The 17,546-nt window shown below is 38.6% G+C and overlaps 1 protein-coding gene across 1 annotated transcript; it reads right to left on the bottom strand.

Moving 5' to 3' along the window:
* Positions 1-789: 789 nt before the first annotated feature.
* On the bottom strand, positions 790-14,285 carry LOC137298014 (UBX domain-containing protein 7-like). The gene is made up of 12 exons (XM_067830042.1): positions 14,207-14,285; positions 11,282-11,471; positions 10,643-10,707; positions 10,162-10,230; positions 9,651-9,790; positions 9,216-9,362; positions 8,346-8,436; positions 7,026-7,082; positions 5,998-6,071; positions 5,150-5,603; positions 3,568-3,647; positions 790-2,960 (listed from the first exon to the last, which is right to left on the bottom strand). Exons 1-12 carry the CDS (start codon positions 14,280-14,282, stop codon positions 2,802-2,804), a joined length of 1,602 nt encoding a protein of 533 aa, XP_067686143.1. The 5' UTR covers positions 14,283-14,285; the 3' UTR covers positions 790-2,801.
* Between the last annotated feature and the right edge of the window lie 3,261 nt (positions 14,286-17,546).

The raw sequence follows: 17,546 nt of genomic DNA, 5'->3' as shown, positions 1-17,546 counted from the left end.
CAGACAATTTGTTTGCATAGTTATCATGCACAGATATGTGTCTACAAACAGACAGTATGTTGTGATATACAAACACATACAGGCATACAATGATATATTTGACCTTGACCCTTTCCAATGATATATGACCTTAACCCTTGCTGCTTTAGTAAGATAAGATGGGCGACAAATATCTTGATTTGAAATGGACTTTCAGATAATCACTGAAAAATTCACAACAAGCATGTACACTCTGCCCTACCTTTTGCAAAGAAATAATCAGGTTGTCATTGTACTGTTGGTTTGACAACTGAGCATTGATGAAGAAAACAAAGCTGATATCAGCGCATAAATGATGAATTTCATAACAGTTACAAAAAAACTTTTACACGTACAATGCACTGCTGGAACGTGACTGTAACAGCTCATGATGGAATGGTTAAACAAGACATATCATATGAAACTCTCAGTAGAATCAAAACAAACATTTGTCAGGAAAGATGGAAAAAAATGGCTAGCAGCAGCATGATGTGACAGCCTTAAAGATGTAAACGAGGTCATATAATTCCAAAGTGTGAAAAAAATCTATTCCACATTCATAAAATGATAAATACCCTTGACCAATCAGCTTGGTTTTGGAAATAACCTGACCTTAAGCCCCCCAATCCCATCAAGTAGCTCACACATGGCAGTAACTTAAATGAACTTTTATTTTTATACTGTTAAGTAGGATTTAAAACTAAACTCACATAGCTACAGGTCATGGGTATTTGTCATATACTGAAGAAAACAAATAAAGGAACACACAAAAGCACAAGTATTCCTTTATTCTTTCCATCTTGCTTCACAGTCTTGTATTGAACTGTAGGCACAAACGTGAGAATAAACATAGGAACAATGCTAGGAATTAGTGTTCCCTAATTTGTTTCCCTCAGTATAATATACTCATGAAATAAACAAGAGAACAGACAATGAAAGTACAGGTGTTCCTTTATTCTTTTCCAAGTTTCTTCACAAGGTATATATTGTGCTGTGAGTGAAAACCTTGAAAAATAAATGAGGAACACTTGTACTCTCCTGTTCCCTTATTTGTTGCCATCAATTTATACAGAAAATATAAACTAGATTCTTGCAGATGTCACTTGCAATGTGTTTCGCTGAGCAATCAGTGCTGACATTTCTGGAAGAATATACACAGCCAGGAACCCTCAAAGACTTCAGACAAGCTGATGAAATGTGTGGAACCTGAGGACAGTAAGATGTAGGTCATGAGGGAAGGCACACACAGATCTCTCTCACATCGATCGCAGAGAGGTAGGTTGCTGTGTATGGCTGCCTGTAGTGGATCTCCTGATTGGTGGATGCAGGTGCAGGGTCAGAGGTCACTGTGTATTGAGGTCTCGCATTACCTGCTGAGTTGGAACATTGGGTTGGCAGTGGTAGTTGGTCCAGAGTCAACATCACTGCAATATCTATATCTGAGGCATGGAATATGGGGGACTCGTCCAGACTGTTGACGGTGACCATGAGGTGATATGAGTTTACTGTCTCTTTAAACACTACCGTAACTGTATCATGTCACACAACAAACTGTGGTGTCTAAACGGCATTCACTTTCAGGGCTGTGAGACTAGAGCATTCAGATGAAGACAAGTACATGTAGACAAATCTCCTTCTCCAGGATTCCTCCTCCCCCCATGATAGTAACTCACTGAAATGGTGCATATGTCATATGGATCCTTCCAAATCCCTCTGTATACTGTACACAGTGTTTCTGCTGGATTTTTTTTTACAGCTGGACACTCACCAGCTTGCTTTTCAATTACTGGTTATTTATAAATGTTACTGGTCAAGTGATCATGCTTTAGATTGTGTGGGAGATATTGCATCCAAGCAACCATCCCGAAATGTAGAGGGTATTGCAGCAAGGGTTGCTCATTTTCACTTGACAACATCTCAATTTCATTGTAAAAATGTAATTTTTTTTCAATGAGAAATAAAACTGACAGATGTAAACAGAAAATTGATTATAAAATTTGCCAGACACAATGACCTGCAGCCTTTGAAATTACGGAACATTTTAATGTTGTACCGGTCAAATCTGGTATATACTGGATAGCGGAAACACTGGTACATGTAATCATGTGATGTCTGGATGACATCCCCCTAGATTGTCCGGTCTTTCACTTCTACTGCAGCGGCTGGTCATTTGTGAAGAAGATATATGTCAGCAGGATGCCGAGATGTTACCGGATGTTGGCCCATAGTGTTCGTTTCAACATGAAGATACTGGAGAGGTCTGACATTTGCCATAATTAGCTGCCCTTGATCTGGCAGTTTCAGCAAACTCCATGAATATTAATGGATATCAACATGTTCAATGAATGTTCAACACATTTAAATTTTCTGATGTTTGTCAATAAACATAATTAGATTTTGTGATGTTGTTTGACACATACAATCCATGTTCTCAGTCTATTAGCTAGCATAATGGGTGTAGTACGGTTTGTCAGCAAACAGAGGATGTTGTGATGTGTTTCAGCAAATTTGATGGACATTGGTCAGTGAACATGATGGATGTCTCGATGTTGGTCAGTAAATATGACTGATGCTGTGATGTCTGTCGACAATAGCTGCCCTCATCCGACAGAGTTCAACTAACATAATGGATCTTCTGATGTTTGGTAGGCAGTGTTCAAACACAATGAACTAACATTGTTTCCTGAAGACAGTCAGCACTAGCTGCCTTTAACATCAGAATATGTACACAATAGCTGTTTCCATAGTAACTGGGATGTTGAGAAAAGACTTTGATGGAGGTCTTATACACAATGTACAAACAAGGTGTCTTTGGCTTGCAGCCCAGCGTCCTTTAACTTTGTGTTCGGACTGAGAAGATGTAGCTGCCTTCGTGGAAAGTTTGTCACCAGCTCAAAATCACCAGCCTTTATGCCTTTTGATGTAACAAATTTAAGAAGAGTCTGAAACAAAGAAAAGAATGAGCATGATTTTACGCTGCCTTTAGAAGCAAACCTACCTTATTTAAGTTATGGAAAAGTCCTATGGGAAGAGTTCATATAATTGCCTTTAACATTACATGATCACAAATGTTTATGCATGAAATCATTGAGAACATATCAAAATACTGACAATCCTTAATAATTCTTATGTTACAAAAAATTTCCACTACCAGTCCAAAGGCTACCCTCCACTAAACCTCTGAAAGGCAAGGTTTTCCCAGATGAAAGTTCACTGTATATATTTTTCTGTGTCACATGCTGAACAACAAACTCGCTACTCTTGCAGCTATAGGATAGCTGCCTTTGACAGTATAGTGTGGACCAGACAATCCAGTGATCGATTGTAATCTGGAACGATGACATGCCAAGACCAAACAAAGTCATCAAGCTGACCGTCCGATGATTCTGGTCGCTACTTTTGACCAGTGTAGTTTACTGGGGATCTTTTCTAATCTGACATGCCCATTCTACATATAAATCAAGTTAACAACTAGAGGCGATGCATGACAACGATACTCCATATTTTAATAATTTTAACTGATGTTCAGATGGACAAAACTGAACCTACCTTGATGGTAGATGTGCTTGGAAGATTAAGGTGTTCTTTGGCACCGTCTGGGAATCGGATCAACAGATTCATCTCGGGACCTGAGATATTGGCATACATTCATTAAAACACTACTGTAATTCTCTGTGTTTCTAATAATTGGTTTCTATGGAATCGCTGTAAGATTGGCACTAGTAGTACTACTGCAAAGGTTCATGGGTAGATAATCATGATAATACAAAGCTTGTTATAATGTATGATCATAATAAATGAATTCCAGAACATTAACCATAAAAGACTCCATTACATGTCTGATGAGGAAAGAAGCTTTCACCAGTCATGTTCTTGAAATGGATTTTACTCTCCATGCTATCACCAAAATGCAAAATACTATAACATGGTGGTTCTGAAAGCTTGAAAAATAATATTACTGATGTGTTCAAGTTACTTTATTTACAGAAAAAAGGCTGTAATGAGCATTGATTGAAAGATCAAACAAGAACCATAACATGGCAACATTACTAACACGGCCATAACTCTGTTAAACACACTTCATGTAGATCAAAATATCTACAAGAAGACACAGTCATCAATATCCCTCGCAATGGTAATTTACTCCTCATGAATATGTTTCCTAGTTATGATTATGCCAAATGTTTTGGCAAAGTGGAAAGAGAGTATTGAAAATTATTCAGAATTCCAAAACTACCAAAAGGCACCAGCACACCATCACTATGATCAGACCAATCTATGCGCAAGGTTGACATATTGAAAGGTTTTAAAGTTCTGCTTCAGATAAGACAACTTCCAATAAAAATTCAAAGTTGAACTTGTTGCCATGGAAACGCAGATACATATTTTATCCAGAATTCTAAAACTACCAGAAGGCACCAGTGCACCAACAGATCTATCTATGTGCCAAGTTTGGTGAAGAAATATTGAATGGTTTTAAAGTTTTGTTCCGGAAAAGATATATGTGCACAGATGGACAGACGCGTGGACGACTGGGGTGCATTTTAATAGCAGGGGATAATAACTGAGTGATAGTACCATTTTGTAACTAGTTATTAGTTCCTAAGAAAATCTGTTACATTTAAGTGTTTTGAGCCCAAAAGATAAAGCAAGGCATATAACATGTACATTTTCCACAGTGTTCCTTAATGTACAAAAATGTTCATCCTTTCAGACATGGTGCTTTTGGATAAAAACCTGATTAATGTTCACAGACGGCTGATAAAAGACAATGAAAGATAATTCACGGGTAGGTCAACCGTTTCTTCATCAGTCAGAGTAACTCATTCCATAGCTACATAGTCACTGATTAATGTTATATGTACCAGTGGTACTCATGTCAAGTTAAAATACATCAGCAGTGCCAGTCAGTGATTATCAAGGAATTTAGATTAGTGTGCACACGAATTTCATTTTCAACTCGCTGGGGAGAATACAGCATATGCTATAACGAATTATAACCTAAACCTCAAACACAACAGATGATGCCATTGTCTAAATTTGTTACCCTCTAGCTACAATGGGGTATCATCCTGATAACCTCCAACACAACAGAATCCTAAATTTTCCATTTCCTAGATTCATTACCCACCTTCAGGTTCATCATCTTGCTCCTCTTGTTCCTCCACCTCTTCATGTCCATTGACACTCCTGTCCTGCCCAGGCACCTCCTTCCCTGTGGAGCCATCCCCTCCTGCCATGTCGTCCCGTTGAGCAACACACACCTGCCTACTGCTCCCTTCCCTAACATTCTCATCTACACTGGCGCTAGGCAAAGACTTCATTTTCACATCATTCACAACATCGGAGTCTTTGGCATGTCCCTTGGAATTATTAGTTTTATGGCATGTTGATGTGCTTGGCATTTCACTTCGACTGTTCTCCTCATTTGAATCCGAGAAAGTTTCCATGTCATCTGATTGTGCTTCAGAGTCAGTGTCAACAAATATACATGAATCATCCTGCTGTGATGTCTCTTGTTTCAATGAAGCCTCAATGGCTGCCTTCAACTGATCTTCTTCACTAGCATCAACTATGCTTGGCTCCTAATCAAACACAGCAAAACAAATTTGTCTCAGTACTCTGCTCCGAGCGAGCGAGCGGGAGAATAGGCTCTAACCTCTATGACATGACAAGTGAATGCTTTAACCTCTATGACATAACAAGTGAATGCTTTAACCACAGAACTGCCCAAACCTCCCCTCCTGCTCTAACAATGAATAAGTGAGTTTGGTTTTACACTGGTTTTAGTAGTGTTCAAGCAATAACATGGCAGGGAACACCAGCAAGGGGATTCACTCATTGTACCCATGTGGGGTATTGAACCTGGGTTTTGCCTGGGATTTGTGGTCAGCATAACACAAAAATTCCATGAGTAATGTAAAGGGCACACAGGAGTTTCAGTCCTGTTTAAGTGGTATATAAAAGTGATGAACTTACTCTTTTCATTCTTTTTGATGGGGGACTGCTGTCGGCTGAATCAGGGTTTTGGTGGTTCAGCAGGAACTCACTGACTGAAGAACACAAACACATCTTCAGTAACTCTCATCCCTGACATCTGGATGACACACACTGTCAGTTAGGGGTGAAATGGTATGCTCTTACCAAGGTACGGTATGTATTGCAGTACAAGGTCTATGGTTTGGTCTGTTTCGGTGAATGAGATATGATCATAATGCAGAATAACGAGCCAAAGAGGCTAACCATACATTGTTTAATAACATGGGAAAATAATATCTATCACCTTTGTTATTTTGAATGAACAAAACTCATTTTATGACTAGACAGATGTGACAGTTAGAAAACCCAAAATACCAAGAAAAATACTTGGGTTCTACTAATACCGTGGTATACCATTTCATCCCTTCTGTCAGTGACACATTAATGACACACATCAACAACACATCATCAATAAAACACACCCGTCATACACACCAGTGATATACATAACTTGACGTGAGGAGGTAACACTGTATGTGGCTATTTCATTACTACTTTTCCAACTGAGCAAAGGGAGACTATTATATGGGGATTACATCAGTTTCACCGTCCAAAAGGACAACAATGACAGCAATCCATCCTGGAACTACGAATGTGACTGTCATTTGTCACAACACTGGCTACAGTTCTGAACCTCATAAAATTGTGAAAATTGTCTCAGCTAAATCTTGCCAGACAAAAAAAAAGTTTTTGAGACTGTATCCAAACTATTCTTTCATTTTATCTCATTACCGTATATTTAGAGTTCACAGATAAGACTGACACCTTTTTCGAAGGGGGTTTCAAGGTAAGTGAACAATCAAAACAACTGCCTCTTTCACAAACCACCACTTTAGCTCATTAGATGTTTTTGAAACAACTTGGACCATTGTACATAGTATCTGACACACTCTGCACATCGTATTTAAAAACACAACACAACTGTATTGCTTTTCAACAATAGCAATGTATTCCATGCCTTTACTCACACATTGTGCGCATCGCCGATGCTGATACTATTTTGGACCATTCAGCTAGGTTCTCCCCTGAAATGTTCCACAAATTACCTGTCAGTACATATGCAACACATATCACACATGACAATCACAATCCAGAGATTTAAGAGATGTTAACCTACTTGCACCAGGTGCAACCAAAGATAAGAACCTAATTGCATAAGACAAACTACAGTTGCACTGCTTTTATTACAATATGTAATGAAAGAAATATGCTATTGAATTATACAGATTTCTCATTCCAAAGTTTACCCACTCAAAAAATGATCTGCATCTAGTTCAAGTTAAACTATTAACAAGGTTGCACTTTGTATTTTTTGGTGCACCAGTGCAAGTAACAAAGCACTAAATCGAGCCCTGGTTCATGATCTCAAACAACACAAACTTGAGGCTTGGTCCTCAATGTACGCTGATGATGACATCAATCTTGTCCTCCTTTGACCATACAAATACTAGCCTGTCTAATAGCATATACATTGATGAATATCTTTTAAACAGAGGCTAGGCATGCTTCTGTCTAAGACAGTTTATATTATCTTTGCTGTTGCCATCAGTCACACAAAGAAGATAGATCATCTTTTCGATGATCATGTCCTTATTCCTGAACAACACAACCAAAGGGCAACAGGAAATCTCAGTGAGTATATATTTTTACAAGTCTGTATAAACAGACTGTCATCAACATGGGCAATCTCTACCCTGTCCTACATATACTGAACAGCAAAAGAAAAGAAAATTTAAGAAAATGAAGTCTCATAAAACATTGTGTTCATGTTTGTGTCTTCTATTCAAAAACTTAACAAAACCAGAGTTGTTTTTCTTTTGCTGTTCAGTATATATCATGCTATGAATCATATGTATTTACTCAAAAAGCTCATTGCTGAATCAAGTTTATATGATGCCAGCTCTGAAGCAGGCCATTACTGAGGAAGCAAATATGAATTTTGAACCTGGCCATTTTTGTGATTGCTTGAGTCGGTGCATACTGGTCGGCAGATCGAGAGAGGGTTCAGGAAAGTTTAACAAATGACCACTGAAACTCTCATGAAAAATGAAGTATGCACCCAACTCTGTCAAACAGATGTATCCATCCCTGTACTGGTTCTTAACAGTATACCAGTTAATATGGTGTCAGCTTAAACAGAGCGGAAATCACAAGTGTAGAAAACAGGATTCAAACCATAAATCATAGGTATCTCATATGGCTAAATCACACAACTCTCACCAAATTGCAGAACTTTCTGTATCTGGGCTGCTGTGCCCCACTGAACATATACAGAGTAACATCCTTACCTGTGCGGGGATCAACAATGGACACATATGGCCATTCATTTATCTTGTAAAACTGCATGTACTTTTTGCCTTCCTCACTGTCATGGTAAACCTTGAAGACAAAGTAAGGCATTACAAATATTAATTTGACCATGCAGTCTGACATACTGGAAACAATTTTCAGCCAATCAACTTTACTGTAACACTAGACGACAAACTATCATAAAAATGCAAGTACAAATGGTAGGGTGGGTATTCCGTTCACTTGTTATACAAGTATGGCCATCCACGCGTCTATCAGAGGTCAAGTCAAAGAAAAGGACAAATAATAAGGTAAGGGATAACTGTTATCATTCTAAAACTGCAAGCCTTAGATACTGGAAGGAAACAGAGATCTTTCACAAATGTCAGCAACTTAGTTAAGGCATAAACTGCAAAGACATTTAGTAAAGAGGAAGTGAATATCAGTTTCACACGTGCTCTTTTTTTTGTGAGGTCTTTTCACAAATTAAAAACTCTCTGACAGTAAGACCTGTAAAAATAATTTGTTTCATATTAATGCTTTGAGGGATATTTGACTCCATTTGTTAAATCTAGTTTCAAATGCCATGCTATTTGTCAACAAATGTCATATCTCATAGGCTAGAGTAGCTTTCCATTGATAAAGGCAAGCTTGTCTAGCAAGTAGCCAAAAAGGATAAGCAACGATAAGTTATATTGATGAACAACTTCCTTGTTCAAATGAGTATTGACATTTCATTGTAGATGTGATGCAGTCATTTACCTGATAACACAGTTAGAATCAACACTGAAACATCACTCTCATTGTAAATAAGGCTGTTCGTCCATGTACCTTATCCTTACTTGTTGAAGTACACATGGCCCACTCACCTGCCAAAATATGAAGTGTTGTTTGATGAGGCTCCTGATGTGGGGACAACTCCAAATGTCCCGGTTGAGGACCTGGCAGGGGAACTCCTGGACGTTCTGGACATTGACCAACAGCCACTTGTTCTGGCGTGTTCCATTGTCTCGGGCCTGCAATACACAGGTACATAGATCATGACAAGCCTAAAAAACAATTCTTCAATGTTTCCATTGGTTTGTATTCAGCTATATCATCAGAACCTGAACATGGAACTTTGTTTATAAAATTGATCAATTATCTGGTCCAAATTTGATGACATACAGCCACTGTCATATAGCTGGGATATTGCTTACAGCGGAGTTACACAACTAATACACACATCTACATGAGTGAGAATCAACAGTCTCTGAAATGGTGTTGCAATTATTTTAAACAAATCACTCTGCGTTTATACTTACATTCTGGAATGTTCCCTTGTATGTGAGATCGATGGGAGGTCTGAAGAGATCCTCGAGCGTCCTCTGCTTGTTCCCTCCCCCACCCCCTCCTTCAACTCTACTCCCACTGTGATTCCCCGCCAGTCTCTGCTCTTGTTGACCTGCATGTACAAACAGTATGTTCTAGTATTTTTCTCTAATCTGACGCTGCCATGGAAAACACAGCACTAGAGTTCATCTGGAAACAGTTTGAAAACAGTAAAGACTTCCAATTCAAATGGATATTTGTCTTTATTGTGCTTATCAGAGACAGTTAAATATTACATATGACAGTTCTTTTAGTACAAAAATCAGTGGGGTATTGTACAGACCCACAGAGTGAGTGTGTGAGTGCATGAGTGAGTGAGTGCCTGAGTGCGCGAGCGAGTTTAAGCCACTTACAGCAATATTGCAGCAATATCATGGCAGGGATCAATGAATGAACAAATGAATGTATGGATGAATGAATGAATAAATGAATTCTTGTACATACGTGCTTCGGCTTGAAAATCTCGGAAACCATCGAATACTGATCTTGTTTGTCTTCGTCTTGGTCGAAAGCCTGGGGAAAAAAAAAAGATTTTGTCACTCTGCATGGAAGATATCTCAAAACTGAAATAGTTATAACCTGGTCAATGTTTATTAGTCACAAATGCTTATAAAATATTAATAAGCTGGTCACCAACATCACAATAGAATACATATACTAATACTTTGGATATTGTATCCTGATACAGTACGTTTACCTCTCTTAATATTTGCAGAAGTCTGAGGTCTTTCATTAACTGCTCGATGCAGGACTGGAGGGCATTTGAAAAGACCGAGGCTGATAGTGAGTGAGGGAGTTAATTTCACACTGCTTTTAGTAATATCATGGCAGGAAATAGGCTTCACACACTGTACCCATTTGATATCTGACAGAAAGGTTGCAATAGTCAAAATGACAACACAATCAAAGGTGTTTCTGTGGTTACCTAGATTAGTTGCCTCCTCCACCAACACTTCCCTTCTCTGTGGTATTGGTGCTCTCACTGCATCGCTGAAAGCATACAGATACACTCGAGGAATGCATACAGCAAAACTTCATTAAGTACTTGAACACTTGTCTCAGTCAGTGTGTGAGTTTTCTGTTTCATGCCGCTTTTTGCAATATTCCTGCAACATTCCACCAATATCATGGCAAGTAATACCAGAAATCGGCTTCACACACAGTTCCCATGAAAGGAATCGAACCAGTTGTCTTTCACATGATGAGAGAACACTTTAACCACTAGGCTACCACACGGCCCCTAGCTATCTGAACAAGTGTAAATATGTCCAATGATTTTTATAAAGTTGATGAAAAGTCTTTGAACACTCCTGAAAATGGCAGTCATGTGATCACAGCAAACTCATGAATTTCAAGGAATCAATTGTAATGTCTGACTTTGACCAGAGATACCTTGGGATATTACGATTACTACAATTATTACACAATTCTGATGCTTCCCTACAATGTTATAGATAGATGTAACACACATGAAAGCAGACATGGGCAAAACAGAAATGTCAGTAGTGCAGCTAATGTAAACAAAGTTTGTCCATGAGTTACCATGGTTACTATCTGAACACACCTGTCGCTGACATCAGCACTAGCCCCTGCGGTAGAACTGTGACTGAGACCATCATCAGGGTAGAGAGGGCAGGGGGCACCCGGGGCAGCAGGGGCCGCTTCACATGACCCATCCATGTGCATGCCTATCGCCATTTCCAGGTTCCCACAACATACTTGCAGCAACTCTTTGGCAGCCTCAGGCGACGACCCTGTGAACACATCAAAACACGTCAAATACCTAACATGAGTGAGTGAGTGAGTGAGTGAGTGAAATATTTTACACTCACACTGGCTGTAGTGTAGCCATATCACTATAAGATCAAGCTGACTATAGTTAAATGTCTGTAAACATAGGACTGTATGACAAACACAAGTCAGCTCTACAGTACGTACATGACGTATGAACCCATAACATTATTTACAGCTCTGTTAACTACAGCTGGGAACTTTATGCCAGTGTTACCTGCCTTTTGCACAGGGGACAAAAATCAGGCTCTCCTCTGCATCACTGTACTGTATGTCACAATCAAATTTTCTTTCCTCCTGCTCAACATGGTCACCTTATCAGTGTATCAGCTATATCTCACATCCCAAACGGTAGATATTGCTTGCGAGATCTCCTTGGCGATATTGTTTTGAGAATTGATTTTGTAGAAGACCCTGACAATGCTATGACATCATGAACTTGACGACATCACAATGCCATATTATCACTGCAAAATACCGAGTACCGTCTTCAGAGATGTGCATTTTGCATTGAAAACTAAAGAAGAGTGATTTTTTGTTATGATAAATAGAATCTCACCCTCCTGTCTTCTGATATCAAATATATCAACATTCAATGATATAAGTAAAAAATATGCTTGGCATGTATTGGTAACCTTATCAACCTGTGATGATATATTTGATATCAGAAGACACTCACATGAGATTCTCTATTTACCTTACTTACAGTCTTAAGTGCAGCAGCATTAAATATGGACACTTGGTCGGTCAGTGCCTATTTTAGCTGTCTATGCGACCAGTCGTGGCACTCAGTTTCAGATCAGGACTGAGAAAGATAACTCAAATACACACATCGTGACTAGATGATGACAGCTTATACTGTAGTTAGTCACAAGATGCTTTTTTTAAATAGCAATAAAACAAAAAAAGAGAACAGCTAAAAGTGTAAATGACCTTATTTCTTCGTTCACAGATGCATTTCTTCTGATTTCTGAATAACAATATATATGCAAACAAGTCAGATGCAATACATGATTAGAATGTTTTATATCTGTATGCATATAGTTTTTGTCACATGTCTAGTAAAATAATTCCCAGTTTTTATAGCAAACTCTCAGTAAGTGGCAACCAGTTACCTGGGTACACTTCAGCTCATCCCAACAGCTTGTACAGGAGATTGAAAAGACAGCTAAAGATTATCAGCGTAATTTTATTTTCTGGCATCTGTTTAGGGTCTGGCATTGTTATCTAACACTCTTGTCATTTTCACAATTTCCCATATGTAGCTGCCTGTTTTCCCTGGTTTCATTCACCAAATGAATCAGTAAGAATATACAGAAGTTGACCATACATTTTACCATTACTGTTTATCATGTCTAAATACCATACAGCTCTTTAGGAGGTTTGAAAATACAAAGATGATTATTTGACTGGAGAACTGGGGAGTACTGCACTTTAACGGGCACACTTTTTCAGATTAATTAGAGCTCCCTAAAGATCAGAAAGGGTGAGGTGTAAAGGGTGCCTAACCTTAAACCCAAAATCTAATCCTAAGGTTCGTAAAGGGTGCCAAACCCTAAACCCAAAATCTAATCCTAAGGATTGTAAAGGGTGCCTAACCCAAACCTTAACCCTATGGATTATAAAGGGAGCCTCACCCTAACCCTAAGGATTGTAAAGGGTGCTGCGCCCGGTAAACTGCATTCTAGCAGAGAACTGGTTAGAACATTGTATCTAGAGTCATATGTGAAAGATATTGGTTGAACAGTTATTATTTTCATTCAGTTTCACTTTCAAGGTAATGGTCATGTTAACAAGAAGTGAAACCATACCCTGTTTCACTACTAAGCATATTCTAACTTTTCATGTCAAGTTACACATATCCCAAAGATTAGACAAAATGCAATGGCCTCAAACCTGAAGTCACAATGCAGTGTATGAAACTCCTAATAAAACCAGGAAGTCAACCAGGCTGATAACTGAAAAATGTTGCTGGCCCTCTGAACATGTAACCAGTCCTGTATTAAAAACAGGAAACTGAGGTAAGGTGTTAAATTACTCTTGTCAAAGAATTACTTATAGTGAGGTAAACTAAAACATATACAAAAGCAAATTCTACAAAGCGAGACAAACAGTCAAAGTCAGAATGGTCAGTACCTTTGGCAAGAATGGTCTCTACATGTTCATCATGCAATTATTGAATTAGCACAGGGGACTTGTAACTCTCCCTGTGAAAAACATGCGCAACCACAAATTTAACAAAAACAACTTGGTCACTGGAAGCATTCTTTAGACCAATCAGGTTTAGTGTTAGATAAAAGGGTAGGGTGAACTGCAGAAGTTACGGTTTGACTGATCATGAACTATACATACAGACGTATATTTTCAAAATATTACCGGTAGTCAAAGACGTGGTAAAATATATGGCCAAATATATACCCATAGAAAATGGATTGGCTATAAAATAAAGTTTTAAGCCCGCCATGTAACTAGCAAGCAGCTTGTAGACGCTATTTCATACAATGCACAACGATAATACCATGATGATGTGTGATGACATCTCGCTAACTGAACAAGCATGATTTCTGTAGTGTACTTAGGAGACTAAACAATCAACGTTACCCAGAAAACTAAATGACAGTTTTGTGGTGTCAAGTGTCATGGTGAAGTATCAGTACGAAAGTTTATTTCAGTTGTGAAACATATATACGCTACACACCTGTCACTGCACAAAACTGTTCTATCTTCGAGTCGTCAACAATGTTTTCCTCCCTGGATTCCGCCATTTTGCTCATTCGGAGCTCTTCGGTGAGCTCCGACAGCCCGAGGCCTGCAATAGAAAGATTGCACACGTGTGTTCTAAATGCATACTTTACACAGAGTTAAATCCCTTAGTATCTTGCACGTGACATCCTGAGCGCAATGACAAGGCTATTAATTAGAGATAATTACAGTACAAAATTGCAATAAATATTATCTCTGTTGTGAATGTCACCTACAAGTGACAAGTACATTCTAATGAAAACATACAATGTTGATGACGAGGATGAAGGAAAGTCATAAATGTATAAAGAAGGAAAAATGGATAAGGATGAGTTCAAAGAATAAATTCTTGCCTCTTGAAGTGCAGAATCATATGTTTGTTGTTTGACGCCACACCCTTGTGATGTCTGTGTTTTTTGTGCGATGATTCAGGTACATGGAGAATAATCGAGTCTGAACCAGACAATCTAGAGATCCCCTTTATGAGTGTAAAACTATTCACATTAAACTGGCTCACTCGTGAGTAGTGATCTATATAGTTGTTATATATAAGATTAAATGCGTCAACCAAATTAGCTGTGTAGTTGCAGTGCCATTTGTAAAGCTGAGGTACCACTGATCAAGCATATCTATCATAACGAGATAGAGACACGGGGTACTCTTGATTGCTGCAGAGGAGTGAAAACGCGACCATCCCAAAATCTCGAGGAAAAAAAAAGGAAGAAAAAAAAGACTTTGAGCGAGTCTGTCTCTGGCGAAAAGCATTGTCTCTTCATTACAATCTACCTAATCAAGTCTTTGAACGTCATTTAGAAGTTAAAATACATAAGAATGAAGATTTTTATGGATATCAACTTCTTTATGAGAGAACACAACGTTTCGGAGTTAATGCTTACTCCTTCATCAGGTGATTGAGAAAGGGATACAGAGGTGTATTTATATGTACAGGTAAAACAATAACAAAGTAACAAGTGGAATGAGTTAACGAAAGCTAGTATAAACAAGCACTGATAGGAAGCCGATAGTTATGATAACAATGATGGAAGCCAATGGTAATGCATTACAGTTGATTGGATATGTTTACATAACACAGATACGGGGTAAGGACGATGTACATGATTGGGGATAAGGATGGGAGCCAATGGTGATCCATTACGCATGATAGGATGATGTACATAACACACGATAGGGGGTGAGCATGTTTACATGGGGGTTGGTGATGTACAAACACAAGTAGGTAAGGATGTACTCGGCCAACGGTAAAGGACCCAGCTGTGAACACCCTAACCCGAGAGGATGCATCTACCAGATCCCTTGCAACTGTGGCGACCTATACATTGGAGAAACGCTGAGACCAATCAACACCAGAATGAAGGAACATCAGACCTCAGTCAGCAAACTCGACCAGAAATCGGCCATCTCTGAACACATTCTCAAGAACCCTGAACACTCAATTCGATGGGAGGACACTAGGATACTATCTACCAACAACAACTGGCGCCAAAGGAAACTGCAAGAGGCCATCGAGATCCGGAGACAGAAACCAGCCATCAACCGCGACCAAGGAGTGTACCTACCAAGTGCCTGGGACTTATTGATAAATTAATCTCATCTATCTGTGTACATTCTATCTATGTAATTCATGTATAGCCAATCTACCCGAGTACATCCTTACTTACTTGTGTTTTACATCACCAACCCCCATGTAAACATGCTCACCCCCTATCGTGTGTTATGTACATCATCCTATCATGCGTAATGGATCACCATTGGCTCCCATCCTTATCCCCAATCATGTACATCGTCCTTACCCCGTATCTGTGTTATGTAAACATATCCAATCAACTGTAATGCATTACCATTGGCTTCCATCATTGTTATCATAACTATCGGCTTCCTATCAGTGCTTGTTTATACTAGCTTTCGTTAACTCATTCCACTTGTTACTTTGTTATTGTTTTACCTGTACATATAAATACACCTCTGTATCCCTTTCTCAATCACCTGATGAAGGAGTAAGCATTAACTCCGAAACGTTGTGTTCTCTCATAAAGAAGTTGATATCCATAAAAATCTTCATTCTTAATCTACCTAATGTCATTATAATTTGTCTCTTGTCGTATGGAGATTGGAATCCCAGATTCGCAATCACTCCGTTTGTAGGTCTGTCAAGCCGTTTTCACATTTATTAAGAAATTAGAGATATCTTCAAAAGTAAATCAAAGACGCTTTGAATGAAAATTGAATTGGAGGCATCTCAAACTGAACTGAAGATATCTCTAATAGATTTGTGGATATGTATAAATTCTTTCAAGATATCTTAAATTGAAATTAAGATATTTTGAATAAAATTCTAATCCATTTAAGTACACGGTGATGGTAGTTACTTTATTGATAACTTATATAAATATTTAGAGATACAGAGAAATATGTTCTGATATGTTAAAACATTTTGACATATCAGTAATTTGGGGGGGGGAGATATCACAAATTAAGTAAAGATATCGTCAATTATGTACCGATCTCTTGCTATTTTTGCAATTTCAAAACAGAATACAGATATCTTACATCAAACGCGAAAATGGTCTGCCATTCTCCTGGGATTTGTGAAAGTGTAAAAAGTCAAATAAATGCACCACGTCGGACTTACATTTTACGTGGTACGCGGTGTTATAAACACTCTTTGACTGGCGTCATTGAAAGAGCGGTGGTGTTGCAGCCTTGTGGTGAAAGCGTTCGGTCATCACGCCGAAATCCCGGGTTCTATTACCCACATGCGTACAATGTGTGAAGCACCTTTCTGGCGTCGCCCGCCATGATATTGCTTGAATACTGCTAAAGCGACATAAAACTGAACTCAACCACCCATTGCATGTATCGTATCCTTGCTATAATGATATGTGCTCACGACGTCAGTCACCGAATTTTCTGGTTCTGACTTTATTATTTACGAAACCGACGATATACTACCTGAATATTGCTTAGCTCGGCGTTAAAAGACATCAAAACAAATGCGAACTGTAACAAATACGAACTGTAACTGTATGTCTTCTTGATAATTTGCATTTGTGGATTTAAACAAACAAACAAACAAAAAAAAAAGAAATAGAAATAGTGCGAAAGAGTATCCTCTGTAATCAAGAGTATCATATTTCCATGTTATTTTATTTCCATCTTATTGTGAAAGTCACTTACATTCGGCTTGTCCTGAAATAACACCAGTGGTTCACGACTGGTTCCGTCCCGAAAAAACCCGAAGCTGTAGATTACGGAAAGATACGAGTATTGACGAATGG

The sequence above is a fragment of the Haliotis asinina genome, chromosome 10 (assembly GCF_037392515.1).
Source record: "Haliotis asinina isolate JCU_RB_2024 chromosome 10, JCU_Hal_asi_v2, whole genome shotgun sequence".
Taxonomy (NCBI): Eukaryota; Metazoa; Mollusca; class Gastropoda; order Lepetellida; family Haliotidae; genus Haliotis; species Haliotis asinina.
Note: the sequence above shows the minus strand (reverse complement) of the source record. Positions and strands in the feature narration are given on the sequence as shown.